The sequence below is a fragment of the Urocampus carinirostris genome, chromosome 6, assembly GCF_059441175.1.
Source record: "Urocampus carinirostris isolate Australia breed hairy pipefish chromosome 6, RoL_Ucar_1.0, whole genome shotgun sequence".
NCBI classification, from domain to species: Eukaryota; Metazoa; Chordata; class Actinopteri; order Syngnathiformes; family Syngnathidae; genus Urocampus; species Urocampus carinirostris.
In genome coordinates, this window is record NC_142354.1 from 13591992 (window position 1) to 13609297 (window position 17306).

General features: G+C 39.5%; 1 protein-coding gene across 1 annotated transcript; it reads left to right on the plus strand.

Moving 5' to 3' along the window:
* Positions 1–2736: 2736 nt before the first annotated feature.
* myorg (myogenesis regulating glycosidase) lies at positions 2737–15947 on the plus strand. Its single transcript, XM_088337963.1, has 3 exons — positions 2737–2812; positions 8822–9186; positions 10566–15947. Exons 2-3 carry the CDS (start codon positions 8924–8926, stop codon positions 12355–12357), a joined length of 2055 nt encoding a protein of 684 aa, XP_088194089.1. The 5' UTR covers positions 2737–2812; positions 8822–8923; the 3' UTR covers positions 12358–15947.
* Positions 15948–17306: the final 1359 nt, after the last annotated feature.

The window sequence follows — 17306 nt, forward strand, 5'->3', positions numbered from 1 at the left end:
AAAGTCTATATTTCCAAAGGTAAGGGTGGGAAAAATATATATCCACTATTGTCCGCCGCGACAACAGGTCTCACTCACCTTTACCCCACTTCCCGTCAGCCCGCATTTGCTCCGCCACTCTTTTTTAATTCGCAAAACATATCAGAATAAGTGTCTCAAATAAATACATTACAAAAATATACAGGTGCAAATACATATTATACATGGGTTACACATATTTACAAAGAAAGACGGTACACTGAGAGAGTTTTCAAAGCTCTAATATTAATAATAATATAACTTTCATTCCAAACGGTGCCTGACAGGGCAGTCAATGGTAGCAAGACGCTAGCAACAAGCTCGCAACACAGTAAACGGGTCTGTTAAAAAAACATACCGTACTTGTAAAAATCACGGTAAACCGTCCTCATCTTTTTCCTTAGAACTGAAGCCATCAAAGTCGTCTTCCTCAGTGTCGGAAAGAAACTTTGTCATATAGACGTCGTCCCACACTCCCTTATTTCAAAACACGCTAGCAACACGCTCACAACACTGTTAACAGGTCTGGTAAAAAAAACATACCGTACTTCCTCATGTGCTGTGTCATGTCCCTTTCTTTTTGCATTTTGCATGATGAGGGTATGTTTACGCTAATTCAATTTATGCACAAGCCAAGAAGTTGCAGTCTTCCTCTGCGCATATATTCCACCTGCCTAAATCTTACCTTTTGTACTCGAGCGCAGCTGGCGGCCGTTAGAAAAATTACATAAATTGGCCGCATCACTGAATAAGCCGCAGGGTTGAAAGTTTGGGGAAAAAGTAGCGGCTTATAGTCCGGAATTTACGGTAGTTATTTTTTCAAGCTCTAAATTTAAAAAAAAAAATGTTTTTTGGTGCATTAGGAAAGACGTTTCTTTAATTTAATTTGTATTTTATTTTAATTATCAGTTAAAAATAAACACAGCAACAATAAAAACGTTTTAATTTGTCTATTTAATTATTAGAATATACAAAAACGTAAACCAAGTATTATTTATTTGTTTAAATTTTACATACTTTTAATATGTGAAATGTATTATAATATGCATTTTACGAAGATGAATTTTTAAATTGGCAAGCCCTTACAATATACAAAAAAATCTTACACCATATTTTTTTTCAAATGTGTTTATTTATGTAATTTATCATATTACATTGTACATGTGTTTCGTTATATCACTCTGTACATATTCTTAATAATAAAATAAAAAAATAATAATAAATAAAAAATAAAAATCAGGAACAATCGTTTTCAGCGTAACTAAAATGTCCTTTAAAAACACTTTAAATTTAAACCAAACCACAATATCAACCATTGATGCTTGTATTTGAAATTTCAAACAGACTGTTTAATAGGGACAGAAAATACCAACCTTTGTAGACTTGTGACCTTGTTATAATAAGCGTATTATTAAGAATAAGATTGTTATTGTCGGAAGCGCAGCAGAATGCGCGTTCATGCGAAGGGGTGAGGGGATTTTGCAGGGGAGTCAAAATTGGGCACTACAGCGGCAGAGGCATGCGCACAGTAGCATCAACCCGCTCGCTTTGTTTGCAACAAAAAAAAACGATACCGAGATAGAGGCTACCGCGGCGAACTCGTTTGACTCGATTGATTTGCCGTTTCGTGATAGTCGGTGTATACCGGATGGTACCCATAATTGATACATTTTCATTTTTTCGTACAGATTTTGTCGTACGTCGTACACGTCTTAAAATGCATAATAAACGTACTTTGTACGGCAAAAACATACAGGTTGACAGGTATGGGCACGGCGAACTTCATTTCCCACAATACAATGGTGGTGGCAAAGTATGATCGCAACATGGTAAATGGTAAATGATCTGCATTTCTATAGCGCTTTTCAAGTCAATGAGGACCTCCCAAAGCGCTTTACAATGTGCTTCACACTTACCCATTCACACACACACACACACTTACACCAATAGGGAGTCAGCCATGCAAGGCGCCTACCTGCTTATTGGGGGCATTAGGGATTCAGCGCCTTGCCATGTCTTGAAAGGTTTTCTTTTTATCCCGCCTTTACTTGCGAGTTATTTTATCAAGGTCTAACTGAAAAAAAATGAATGTATTTTTGTTGCATTTGGAAGACGTTTCTTTGTTTTTGTTTTTTTTTATATTTAAAAAACAGCTTTCACTTATATTTTTAATTTTTAAAATGACACATTATCTTAACTAAGTTTTATTTGTGTATTTAAAGTTCACATATTTTAAATATGTAAATTGTATTATAATCATAATTTTACAAAAAATAATTTTTGATTTGAGAAGCTTGCGGTTGGGCACGGCGAACGTCATTTCCCACAACTCAACGCGCGGGGGGGCAAGGCAGATTCGCAATATGTCTTGAAACGTTTTCTTTTCATCCTAACTTTACTTTTGTGGAGTTATTTTATGAAGTTCTACATTAAAAAAAAGTATTTTGTTGCATTAGGGAAGACCTTTTATTTTTTATTTAAAAAATATTTAAAAAACGGATTTCACTTATATTTGTGATTATTAAAATGGCACATAACCATAAACTAAGTCTTATTTGTATTTCTAATGATTAAAATGACACATTATATGTAAATTGTATTCTAATTATCATTTTACAAAAATTTAATTCAAGAAGCTTACGGTGAGGCACGTCAAACTTCATTTCCCACGATGCAACGCGCGGGGGGCAAGGCAGATTTGCAACACGTCTTGAAACTTTTCCTTTTTTTCCCTCGCTGACTTGGACATTGCGTGGCACAACAAGTCCGCCCCTCTTCGTTTCTGCACGGTTCGGTAGGAAAAAAAACATCCTTATTTTAAAAGTTTAAACCATTACGAACATGTGACCGTTAGCGGCTACTTTCACCAAATTTTATGGCTCTTTCACCTCCGTTATTTTTGTCACGCTTCTTTTAATTCACGCGCACGCGACGCGAATGAGGTTCGAGTGAGCCAATAGAAGGAAAAAGCGATTGTTTTTCGTAAAGAATGCACCCCGTTCTTCATAAAACTATCGTGTATTCCAAATGAATTATTATCGCGGTGACGTCACAACCATTGCACGCGTCTCGTTATGTATTCTTCACAATCTGGAGTTTTGATTCCATCAGCATGTTTTGTGTTTGTTGTCAGTCTGTCCGAGACGATGGGAATGGAGATGTTGATATTTCTCACGGTATTTTGCATTGAAAATAAAATAAAAATGTCGCTGATTGGTTTTTATGATTGACCGGAGTAAACAACAATTCCAGTGTTGTGCAAAATTGAATGAAAAGTTACGTTTAGTTAAACATTCGTGGTACAGATCGATGCTGACGTACTATTTCTATTTTTATTGAAGGGCTACTTTTTTGTTATTCATTAGTGCGAGGTTCGGATAGGCATTTCAAAATAACAACTTGTGTTATTACTATGTTATTACCCTATTATTACCAGGTTGTAATGATTAAATTAGGGTTAAAATAATCTCAGTGAACCTCTTCGATTGTATGGCGAAAACAGGACATTAGTTTAGAATAGGAATGTCAAACAGGCCGCCCGGGGGCCAGATCAGGCCCGCTAAGGGATTGAATCTGGCCCGTGGGACAATGCTGAGAGAAGCGCAAGAGAAAAACAAGCTGCAGGTCGAAATATTTCCACTTAATGTTGACAAAGCCAGGTGCCTCTTACAAATGCTGTACTTTTATTTCTGTCTCTTTCTCTCTTCCTCCCCTTTTCTCTCACTCTATCCCTCTCTTTCACCCCTCCTGTCTCTCTTTTCTCTTTCTTTGTTCCTCTTTGTCTCTTCCTCTATGTGTCTTTTTACCTCATTTTGCTCCTTCCTTTTTTCCTTTTCTCTCTCTTTTCTCTCTTTCTCTCTCTTCTCTTACTTTCCCCTTCTCTCTGCTCTCTCTTTCCATTTCTCTTTGGATTTCTTTCTTTCTCTCCCTTTCCTTTCCCCCTCTCTCGCTATTTCTCTTTTTATTTATTTTGTTTATCACAGTCTCTCTCTCTCTCTCTCTCTCTCTCTCTCTCTCTCTCTCTCTCTCTCTCTTGTATTGTCCCGCCTTTCTCTGCTTCTCTCCCTCCCTTTCTCTCTGTCTTTTTCTATCTCTCTAATCGACTAGTTTGGCCCCCGAGGGAATGTTTGTTTTATCGTGTGGCCCCCGAGTTTGACACCCCTGGTTTAGAATAACATAGCTCGGGAGGTAGAGTGCTCGTCTTGGGATCAAGAGATTGCAGTTCGAATCCCGGCTCTGTGTTACATGTCGAAGTGTCCTTGGGCAAGACACTTAACCCCTAATGCCCCCAATAAGCAGGTTTGCGCCTTACGTGGCTGCACGGCCACTATTGGGAAATGTGAAGCACACTGTAAAGCGCTTTGGGAAGTCTTGACTTGAAAAGTGCTATATAAATGCAGATCATTTCATTTCTTATAAGAAACCAATGATAAATTATCATTTAGTTTTGGCTTGCATGTAATTTTAGTAGCTTTTCTCACACTAGTTGTTTAAGTTGGACAAGCTCTGACCAACTCCAGCTAGTTGCTCTTTTCAGCCGCCCCGGGGGTATCAAGCTCGCTCAGTCTTTTTTGTCACGGATTAAGTTTTAGATCCTGGCGCTACACAAGAAAATATGCAATAAGGCTTTTTAATTGTGATCCTTAAGGTTTTGAATACACATTCTTCAGCTCCATTCCAATATACAACGCCCTATAGTGGTGAATTATTACACACTCTCACTAAGCTTTTCGTATCTTGTTGTTTGGCCCCTAAAGCTGGCCTTGTCCTCATTTTTAGGACCTTTTTTTGTACTTAAATAAACGAGTGAAAAAAAATAACATTTTAAGTGTTCTACTGTTGGGACCAATCTAGGAAAACTAAATATTTTATGTTGAATAAAATATAATTTAGGGGATTTTGGGGTTTGTTAACAACACAGTGGTGGGTCATTTTGACCCGAGGACCAGCGGAGGTTTAATCTCCTACTGAGAAAAGTTAACGTGATGACTTCAGAGTTCTGATAAGCTTCAGTCTTGTCATCAATGCAAAAGACATTCTCCCAGACGTTTCAGAATAAAATAAGTGTCATTGTTTTTCTTGTTTTTGCACCGTTTGTATCTTTATTTCCTCTTTTTTTTAATTTTTGTTTTGCTGCTTCGCTACCACAGCTGGAGAGGGATCAGATATCTATGCCAGGTTAATTAATGATGGCTTTATCTTATCACTCGTGTTACTTGGAGAAAATCCATACAGAAGGCTGGTAGAACAGAGAATCAGTCAAATACTTGTAAAGGGAATTAGAGAGAACTGCCTTACGTTTTTATCTGATGTGCATTTTAATTCACAGTTAGTTCTTCTTAATTGCTGTTGGTAATCTTGCGTGCGAATTCTTGATGTTTTTCTTCCAAAAGTTCTCTTCCGACTTGGCTTTTTTTGTTTGTTTGGTGAAGCAGGAGGTTTAGTATGCTTTCCTTTGCCTCCTTCCGTTGGCACAGCTCTTAGGCCTCAGATTTTAAATGAGTGAAGTTGAACTCGCCAGTTTAACATTCAAGTCCACCTTTTTGCAAGCGATCAATAACAAAAAATAACTTAAATTAACCGGAAAATAGAAGCATTAATGAAGCATTCTTCTTTGCAAGTGTAAGCCCTAATACGAACTAAAATTGTTATTTTGATTAATGGAAAATGGAAGAATGAATAAAGCATTCTTCTTCGTAAGCCTGAGTAAAAACTAAAAATATAATTAAAAAAAAACATTAATAAATCATTTTTTATTGCAAAAGTAATCACTGACAAGAAATAAAATAATATTTTAGTAACTAGAAAATATAATAATAATAAAACCTTCTTCATTGCAAGCATTTGTACAAATAAGAAGTAAAATAGCGTTTCAAAATGTAAGCATATATTGAACATTCTTCATTGGAAGCGTAAGCACATATAGCTAAAATAGCTTTTTAAAATAGATACATTGATAAAACATTCTTCATTACCTAATACGAACTAAAATAGTTATTTTAATAATTGGAAAATGCAAAAAGTAATAAAGCATTCATCATTACAAGCGTAAGCCATAGTAAGAACTAAAAATAGCATTTTAAAATGGAAGCATTAATAAATCATTCTTCATTGCAAAAGTAATCCGTATAAGAAATAAAAAAGTATTTTAGAAAATAGAATCATAATAAAGTATTCTTCATTGCAAGCATAAGCAGTAATAAGAACTAAAATAGGTTTCTAAAATAAATACATTAATAAAGCATTCTTCATTTTAAGCGTAAGCCCTCATAATAACTAAGAATAGCATTTTAAAATGTTAGAATTAATAAATCATTCTCCATTGCAAAAGTAATCCATAATAAGAAATAAAAATGTATTCTATAAAATAGAATAATAACAGTATTCTTCACTGCAAGCATGAGCAGTTATAAGAACTAAAGTAGGGTATTAAAATTGAAGCATTTATAAAGCATTCTTCTTTTGCAAGTGTAAGCACTAATACCGAAAATAGCTTTTTAAAATAGACGCATTAAAAAAGCATTCTTCTTTGAAAGGATAAGCAATAATAGAATTCAATTGTTTTTATTATCATTCATAACAATGTAGTAATCATTGTTTGCAACAAGATTAGACATGACACTCTAGTATAAATATGTAACACTGGCCTAAGTAACAATAGCGCAATTCAACATTGTGCGCTGTAACAATATTGCAATAAAAAGTCGTGCAATAACATTTAGCACCAGCAAACATTCCAAATATGTTGATACCCTAGATATCTCATCTCATCAGCCGTACCGCTTATCCTCATTAAGGTCGCTCCAGCCCATCCCAGCCATCTCCGGGCAGTGGGCAGGGGACACCCTCAACTGGTTGCCAGCCAATCGCAGGGCACACAGGGACAGACAACTCATTCGCCCATTCACACCCAGGGACAATTTGGACCGGCCAATTCACCTGAAATGCATGTTTTTGGAACGTGGGAGGAAACCGGAGTGCCCGCAGGAAACCCACGCAAGCACGGGAGAACATACAAACTCCGCACAGGAAGTCTGGAGCTGGATTTGAACCCACGCAGGAGGTTCCCATGACATGAACTGTGCCGCACAAGCGCTAACCACTGCGCCGCCGTGCTGCCCACCCTAGATACGAGTACACATTTTTCAATGCAACTGGCAAATATTTATATAACAAAGCATTCTTCATCGCAAGTGTAAGCAGTAATAAGGACTATAAATACCATTTAATTGAGCATTCTTCATTACAAGCCTAAACCCTAATGAGAACTAAGAACAGGGTTTTTAAATAGACACAATAATAAAGCATTCTTCATTGCAAGCATAAGCACTAATAAGAACTAAAAATGGCGTTTTAATAAGTAGAAAAGAAGAGCATTAATAAAGTATTTTTTATTGTTATTTCCTAATTGTTGCGGGAAAAATCATCAAAATAACTTTCAAATTTCTACAATATAAATCTCATGTTTATAATTAACAGGGAACAAATAGAAAGTTTTGAAAATATTTAATTGTGGAAATTAGGGATGCACAATCAATATCAAATTTATAACAATTAGATCATTGGATTTTGGTAGTATTTTTATTTTTAGAAGATTATCGGAAACACGATTTTATCGATCATTGGTATCGGTAGAAATAAACTAATATTGCATCCCTATTGGAAGTAAATGCATTTCATAATAAAAGACAGAAGAAAATGTGTCACGGCCGGTACAAGCAGGGGACCCAAATGCGTAACGTTTCACACAATGCTTTATTAAGGGATCAGGGAAGTCAGGGCGAGAGGAAAAAGACAGCCATCTGTTGCTCGCTGGGCAGGAGGAGCGGGAAGCCCTCGCGAACGAAGCGTGGTCGGGGATCTGAACAAGTTGGGCAGCCGGGGCGGGAGACGGAGCGTGGTTGGAGATCGGAACCAGTCGGGCAGCTGGGACCAGCGGGCAGCCAGAGTTCGGGGATCGATACAGGAAACAGGATCAGGATACAACTAGCCGGGACAGGAGAACGGAGCTTGGGTCAGGTATCGATACAGGAAACAGGTCTGGATCAAAACGGGAGTCAGAGTCAAAAGTGCTTGCCTTGCCTGGGCTGAGGTTCACAGACGGACTGACCAGGAGAGAACAAGAATGACGTGTTTAAATAGGAGGAGGACTAATTTGGGAACGAGTGGCAGCTGGGGCTGAAGAAGTAAGCGCAAGTAAGCGCAATTGGCAAATCATGACAAAATGTTTACATTTCACTGGGAATAAACATAGGGTTTTGAAAATGTAAAATTGTGGGAAAGCTGAAATTTTCGCTCGACAAACGTAACAAACCTGCACGATGTTAAGCTTTAGCCACCGTATATATTCGTGTATAACGTGCACTTATGTATGACACGCATCCCTTATTTTTGATTCCCAACCCCCTCGCTCAACCCAACTGATGTGTTGGGAGTCATTAGGTGACCAAACCCCCCAATTCCAACCCCTAATGCCGAGCACCAAGCAGGGAGGCAATGAGTACCAATGTAATAAGTATGACTCTGACGAGGCTTGAACCGGCAACCTCCCAGTCTCGGAGCGGGCGCCCTACCCTCAGGGTCACCGAGCTGGAAAATACATTCGATTTTTTCTCATCATCACTCAATTTTTTTCACGGTACCAGTTTCTTTTAGGCGGGAAACATGCACGTTAAACACGAATAAATCGGAAGGTTTATGTGGAAATAGTTGCTTGTCAAAATAAAGGCCTGGAGAAAATATGAAAAGTGATGCTTTACTGTCTCAGTAATGTCGCCCTGACATCCAATTTCTTTTCCGACAGACTTAAAACCGGACCAAAAAAGCCTAAGCGGATTCCCACGAGAACTTCTCAATGATCTATTGAGTGTATAGCCAAGCATTTGTGCAGCCAACAGTACAAGTCATGTACCAGGTTGTACCGGGGGGAGCGGGGGGCACAATAACAGATGTTATCCCCAAGCAGAAACACAGCAAGGACACGCGACCCTTAGTGGGAGCCGGGGTTCTTGGCCTGATACTGGTGATCGCAGCCGTGGCCGCCTGGTCCTATTACATCGCTTCGCTGCGGAAAGCCGAGCTGCTCAAGACTCAGCTGCTGGATCTTAATAAAGATGGCTACATTATACGCAACCAGGGAGGGGCCATTGTCTTCAGGATGGATTTTAGGTGAGTAGAGCAGCAGATTTTGGACAGTAGACCCCGGGGTTGGACAGAGATTGGGGTTGCAAGGGGACTTGAACCTATGTTAGTTAGCTAAGGCCAGGGGTGTGAGAACTTCTGCTGGTTTACTAGTGATCCCAAGAGCAAGGAAGAGATCCGCAGGTTTGAGAGCATTCTCCATTCGGGCCCCGGTGCTGTGGAATGTTCTTCCCTCTGAGATTTGATCTGCAACCTATATAATAACCTATAACCTATATTTTATGTCGACAATATCTGTGTATTATTTGTTATTGCAACAACCCTTGCAGCCTAACGGAGAGGCGGGGCATGGTGGGAAGGAGTTCAGCCAATGTAATACCGGCATATTCTTGAAGCCTTGACGTTTACCAATAGCAAACCAGCATTTTTTTAAGAAATCGACCAATCGCAGACAAGCATCTCAGATACGAATGGGGCACATGGCTCGCAGAGACTTACACACAAAAACCGCAATGTAGAAATTTGTACGTTTTTAGGCATGCGATTAATTTTGTTGTTTGTGTCGTAAGATGGGGGGAATGCCATAACAAAGGGATCTAACAACATCGTGCGTCACTTTGTAATGTGAAAATATCGTAATCTGGGGTTGCAGTAACCCCGGAGGTCTCGATCAGTTCAAGTTGCCTGTGTACATGCATTATCTTCTTAATACTGAAATATGACTCTCAAAAGCTAAATGCGTTCCCCAATGACCTCAACATACAAGTTAAACGTGCCATTGTGAAAGAATTCCAGGACTATTGAAGGATTTTATACATTTTACTATAAAGGATTTTATACGATTAAATACAAGTTACATTTATCAAGTGCAATGAAGATTTTCATTGAGTGGGCTTCAGGTCTCCCTGTTCCAAATTCTGAATGTTTTGGCTGGGGAATTTTGATAACAGGACTCTGACGAAGGACGTCAGGCATTGTTTTGGTAAACGCTGTGCATTGTTTTGAGTTTCTCCAGACATCGAGGCAAGGGGGTGGACCCCACGTGGGGGCTTTCCTGGCACGCCCATGGGAGGAGCCGGCACACCAGCTTGTGGAGAGACGTGGTTCGAGAAAAAAAAAAGATAGAGAGAGGAGGCTGGACGGAGACTCAAGCGACACTAATTCGGCTAATTCGATGGAGTTCACTTAGTCAAATTGTTTAAGAAATTAAATCTGCCCCCGTGTGGAAATGCCGGTCTCTTGTCCATATTTTCCCATCAAAAAACGAGCGCGCATTGTTAGGAGGATGCAGGTTGTTTTTGGTTAATGGAGTCAGATAACTAATTCAAACAATTTGGTAAACAGTACATTTTAATATTAAAATCCTAACACTATCTTAAACCTTCAATATGTTTACACCTTGGCAGGTCAGGAACTTTGGATTTGGACTCCTGCACCAAAGAAGGAGAGCTCCTCAGCTGCAGTCGTACGACCGACAGAACCCTTAACTTCTTCATCGAGACAGTGCGGCCAAAAGACACTGTCCAGTGTTACCGTGTCCGTTGGGAGGAACTGGTTCCCGATATTTCCGTGGCGCACGCCATGACGTACAAGTTCGCCCACTGGTATGGTGGCGCTGTGTCGGCCATTCAGCATTGGCCCATTTCCATTTCCGGACAACAGTCGCCCAAACCCTTCGTCACTAGCGACATCTACTCCAATCGCAATGAGTTTGGGGGAATTTTAGAAAGCTACTGGCTTTCGTCCAACGCCACGGCTATCAAAATCAACAATTCGGTACCGTTCCACTTGGGATGGAACGACACGGAGAAGACCATGTATTTCCAAGCGAGGTACAACGACAGTCCCTTTAAGCCGAATCCAGGGGAGGCTCCCTGTGCCGAACTCAGTTACCGAGTCTGCGTCGGCTTGGATGTAACGTCCATTCACAAATACATGGTTCGTCGATACTTCAACAAACCCAACAAAGTTCCCGCGAAAGCCATGTTCCAGCACCCAATCTGGTCCACGTGGGCTCTCCACAAAACTGATATTAATCAAGAGAAACTTCTGACATACGCCGCCAACATCCGGAAGTATAACTTTAACTGCAGCCACCTTGAGCTGGATGATCGCTACACACCCCGATACGGAGAATTTGAGTTTGATCGTATAAAATTCCCCAACGCGTCATCTATGTTTCAAAAGCTTAAATCTCAGGGATTTCTCGTGTCGCTTTGGATTCACCCTTTCGTAAACTATAACTCGGAGAACTTCCATACGTGTGTGGAAAGGGGCCTGTTTGTTCGAGAACCTACCGGCCAGCTGCCTGCTTTGGTCCGTTGGTGGAACGGCATCGGCGGGATCGTTGACTTCACCAACCCCGAAGCCCGTGATTGGTTTTCCTCACAGCTCCGTTCCCTCCGCTCTAGATACGGGGTGTCTTCCTTCAAGTTTGACGCAGGTGAAACCAACTACCTACCGTGGAAGTTCAGCACCAGAACTCCCATCCGAGATCCGAGTTTTTTCACCAGACGCTACACCGAGATGGCCATTCCCTACAACGACAGAGCAGAACTACGGAGCGGTTACCAATCCCAGAACATATCTTGCTTCTTCAGGCCTATTGACAGAGACTCTGTTTGGGGCTATGAGATGGGTCTCAAATCTCTTATCCCCACGGTTCTTACCATCAGCATTCTGGGCTATCAGTTCATTTTACCGGACATGATAGGAGGTAACGCCTATCTGAACCGTACCGACGGAAATCGGTCCCTACCGGACCGGGAACTCTACATCCGTTGGTTGGAGCTGTCGGCGTTCATGCCGTCCATGCAGTTTTCCATCCCGCCTTGGGCTTATGACAACGAGGTTGTCGAAATCGCCCGGAAATACACAGCTCTCCACCAGAGCATCGTTGCTCCTCGGGTCTTAGAACTGGCCGGAGAAGTCCTCGACACGGGAGACCCGATCATACGGCCTTTGTGGTGGATTGCCACAGGCGACGAAACGGCCTATAAAATTGACTCCCAGTTTCTGATCGGTGACGATCTTATGGTAGCGCCCGTTTTAGAGCCGGGGAAGCAAGAACGGGATATTTACCTTCCGGCCGGTCGCTGGAAGAGCTATAAAGGGGAAAGGTTTGACATCAAAGAGCCACTGCACCTTACGGATTATCCCGTTGATCTAGATGAAATTGCCTACTTTCTTTGGGTGTAGGAAATTCTGGTATTCAGCGTCCCAGCTTTACGATGTTTTCACTTTATGGTGTGGAATATCTTATCTCCTTATGGAATTTTCACCACCATATAAGACCAACCATACATTTTTCCAATTTGAAGAGGTATGTTTGAAATACCTTGTTGCTATCGGTCAATGTCATATAGAAGGCTCGTCTGCTATTGGTTTGCGCCCCGGCATCCTGAAAATCCTGATACTGGCTGAACTAATTCCCACGATGGTCTTCTCTTCATTCGTTTTCGGAATCTCGTGTGCTTCCTAAAGGCATTGGCGCTACAATACTGTATTTTTTTGTACTGTATTTATTCGCTATGGGTCTTAGGCGATCCTAAAGCGAGAAGCAAAAACATGATAACCATGGAAATGAAGCTTTCGGTAATCAAAAAAAAAAGGGCAGGCGATTTGCTACCCTACCAATCATTTGGAAATGATTGGAACTATTATTAAAAACGAGGATTTGATTAAAGCAAGCAAATCTTCCATGGGAATGAAGATCATCGCTAGTTGAAGTTTTGAAATCAGTTTCATTTTCAATATGCCATCGCTGTCTTCTCCTGCCCTCTGCATCCACCTACTAACCTCACCACACCAGTCAGATCAAAACGTACTTTACCTTTACATAAATATCTTTAATGCTCTTTAATTGGATACAAGCATCTTACGCATAAGTTGTACTTACTTTATACTATATTGTTAAGTCAATGACTTTATCTGGGGCACGGGGAGATAACTGCCATAGGATAAATGCCAAACCCAGAACTAATTTATGTCATATCTCAGGGGGTTTAAATCTTCAGGACTGAAGTGAAACAGGTCCCTATGTATTTTTAATGTCTCTCAGAGAGCCACAATCTCATACCCAAGAGCCTTAAATCTTTAAGAGACTTCCAGATTTTCCTCCACTTAGATTAAAACTGAGTACATCCTTTGAGATACATCAATAAATGCTATTATGTTCTCAAAATGAAATGCTCTGACTGTGAAGAAATTCATAACTGCAATGAGCAAAATAATTGTTTTATGATCTGTCTTCGTTTGATTGGATTCACTGAAAACATCGGTTTTTATTTGATACGTGTTACCATTGTCATCTGAAATTAGTGTCAACAAGTTTGACTACAATGTGTTTTTGTATATTTTGCCTTTGAGTGTTGTAATATTTTCAAAATACGTGCTGTTTTAACAAATGTATACGGTATTTCCTCGTCTTTTCGCAATTTGACTTTAGAATCCTCGGTGTATCTCAGATTTTATTTTTCAATCAATAATTTCCTGGTATAAATACATACTTTGCTGAATTACGGCGCCACTTTACAAACACCTTGAAATACAAACCAATTTGTTTCCTGCACGCTGATTTGAGCAATCCCGATAAATCGTTTTCAAGACTAGAAACAATCGAATAATCCCTTTACGTGGCGTTTGTGAGTAGCATAGACTTACACTATATGTGGATGGATATAACTGGGTTTTTTCACTGAGGTGGGAGAAACTACAAAAGGCTTTTTTAGGAAGTTGGACCTTTTGCCTCAATACTACAAGTCCCACAGTGCTTTGCATCATAAAAGAATCTCAGATGAGGGAAATTACACCTGCACGGTAATCCATACGACTGCGCGTATTAATTGTTTTAATCTGCATTCTATTTCTCCTACTTTGCGGAAATTTACTTAATACGGGTGGTCACACAATGGATAAACTGCAAAAATCGAGGGAATACTGTAACTGCTAAAGTCTATACAATATTAGCGACTAAGCATTTCTCAGGTAATGGGTTTCTCAGGCTTAGTTTGAAGTAACAGGTAGTTTTACCATGCCGGTGCCTCTCATACTAGAAAGTGTGAGAAAAGCAGAATATAAATCTAATCTATCATTAATGCATTTTTGACATGTGCCTTTTGTAACTGAAATTACATTTTTTTTTTACTTTTGATGTAAATGTTTGTATCATAAATCTTATTTTCCCTATCCACACAAAGTAATTTATTGGGAAATTTAGGTTGTTTGTGAGTTTAAGTTTGTATTGATAGAATTGAAAGTGTCATAAAATGATTGTTGTTTTTTTCTTCTCAGTGCTGTGTTGCCCAATTTTTAAAACTAAACAATGTCTCAAATCTTAACCATTTTTATCATTTATAAGTAAAGTAGATCCCTAGGACAGGCGATCCCCACCTGAGAACGGAGGAACGTTGTATACCGGGGGTTTACTGTACTTATACTGGTTGCTGAATGCAGCGATGGTGAAATTGTGATATTTTGCTTTGGCGAAACATTTCTTTTTGTTTCAAAGTGAAGTTGAACCAGGCTACCTCCATAAATACTAACTGCATGATTATTTTCTTGTTATTTTAACACTGTGATGTGGATTTTGGACTTGTAGCTTACATATTAACCTCTGTGGGGTCTGCTCGCACCCACAACATAGCTCCGTCCTCACTGTGCTGACTATATATAGAAGTTCTCACACTGTTGCTATTATTGTCACAGAAACTCGTGACAAGAAGGATCTTGAATTCAATGTTGCCTGCCTTTTATCTTAGGCCGGGTCATACTTGTGACTTTGTTTGGAGTGTCTTAAATGAAATTAAAGAATTTTTAACTCTCAATTTGCCCATGCGTTTTTATCAAAACATTGATTTGACAGAGGTTTAAAAGCCCCTGTGTATATTATATAATGGCCCCTAGTGTTGAAAATGAACAGAAGAGAATAGAATGATTAATGTGTGGTCCTTTCTCAAGGTTTCTTCATTTTCCTCATTTTGAGGTTTTTGAGTTTTTCCTTGCCCTCATGTAGGTTTTAGATCAGGGGATGGTGTCATAATAGTCTTTTGTTTGCAATAATCTGTGGTCTGTGCAACCATTTGAGACTCTTTGTGATTAAGGGCTATACAAATAAACATGACTTGAATAGAATAGAATAGAATAAAATAGAATAGAATGCCTTTATTGTCGTTACACAGTGTCATGAAATTCAAAGTTGCCCCATAAAGTGCAGATACCCAGAATACCAAAGTAGCATCTAATTTAAAATAAACATAGAATTTAAAAGTAGTACAATTACCAATATGCCAAAAAAAAGAAAAATCCTACATTTACAGAGCACAATATCAGTGTCTGAAATAAAAAATTTTTTTTTCAAATAAAACGTTTGCTTTATTCCGATTTCAAAATCTTCGTTCGTTTGGGAATTTCGGGATACCGGTTCGTTTGAAAATTTTAGAATTTCGGTTCGTTTGGCAATTTGCATACTCATCAGCCAATCAGAATCCTGGATCGAATAACTTGGTGCTTCCGGACTTTCCCGAGCCTTATAAGGTCGTGCATTTGCATATCATTTTCCAAAGTAGATGCACAGAGAACAAAAGAAAAAATGGCTAAGTGGTTAGGAATTGTTAAGATTTGTCAATTTGATAGCGCTCTTACTCTTGGTATTGCGGTAAGACGTTTTCTATTTTGTGACGTCATTACGCACACACCATTTTTGCTAATTGTTGATTGCCATGTTGTGTTGAATGGACCCAAGTTGTTGTTTGCTTTATGTTGAGGAATAAATATGCTTAAAGGCTGAACCACAATGTCCTGCTTATTTTTTCACGCATGAGGAAACTGCACACTCTGATATATCCTTACCAGTAATCAAGCCAAAACCTCACCCCCAGAAGAAAGATTTAAAAGAAGTTAGCAAAATGTGTGACGCTACAAAACGTAAACGTACAGGAAAAGCATTGTGGAAAGAGGAGTTCATGTGGCTTGGATCAGACGAAACAATGCAAACATTGCATGAATGAAGATGAGAAAATACAGGTACATACTGATGGCAGATGGAAAACAGCCATGTCATATACATGCAATTAATGTTATAAGTAGATTTATAATAAACTTAATTTTAAACTGTTGTTCTGTTATATATTTTGTTTATAATACTCTGCAACAATCGTTTTTTTTTTTTTTTTTTTTTTTTGCGATTGGTCGTCTTATTGTGTTTCAAGTTGCGAAAAATGGGGCAAGCAATTTTATGGCAGGGCAGGCAACTTTTCAGAGTTATCTGCCCTGGTGTCCGCTAACCTTTTGTCACGAGTTTCAGACACTGACAATATAAATACCCAGGAGGCAGCAACTGTGATAGCAGTGATCAATGACAAATATTGGTTATGTCGTGATTGCTAACTAGAGTCACCTGGAGCTATCACATGGACGCCCTCTGATTGGTTTATGTTCCCTTTTTAAGCACGCTACGCCGAGACCTCTTCGTCTGGGGATTACATTTGTACCCTGTATGACTCTCCTGATTACCTGTGCCTTCTTGACCTGTTTACCTGATTCTGCCTGCCTCCGATCCGACCTGCTTCCGTCCCACGCTACGATCTTCTCTCCAGTCCCGGTATACTCGACCTGCTTCCGTCCCACGCTACTATTGGCTACGTGTTCCGAAGTTGTCTTCACGGCTTTGCTGCTGACGACCGACGGTCATCGCGTCTCTCGCTAACCCTGTACGCTTCCCCAAATAAAGAATTGTAACGAACGCTCTGGGGTCTCCTGCTCTGTTCTGGTCCTCCTGACAGGTTATTTATTGTGGAAATACAGATTACCTGACATGACAAAGAGGTGCAAAGTAAGACTTTTAGGTTTAGAAAATTGGTAATTCTGTTACAAAACGTTAAAGAATTATCTTTGGCTGCCAGTTTTTTAACTACGGAAGCCCAAATGACCATTAAGTGGAGTTAGCTTGTCCATGTGGTGTTTTTGGCACTTATTAGCTGCTTACCTTTGTAAGGATTTTTCTAGCATTATTTTTGAAAAGCGTTAGGATTGAAACAAATTATTCTTTACCGCATCCAGTTAACAAATTAGCCCCGAGGTGTTGCTTGTGCTCAAGCATAAATCTTTTTTTTATTTCTGAAGGATGCTAGAATTTCCTACTCTGATAA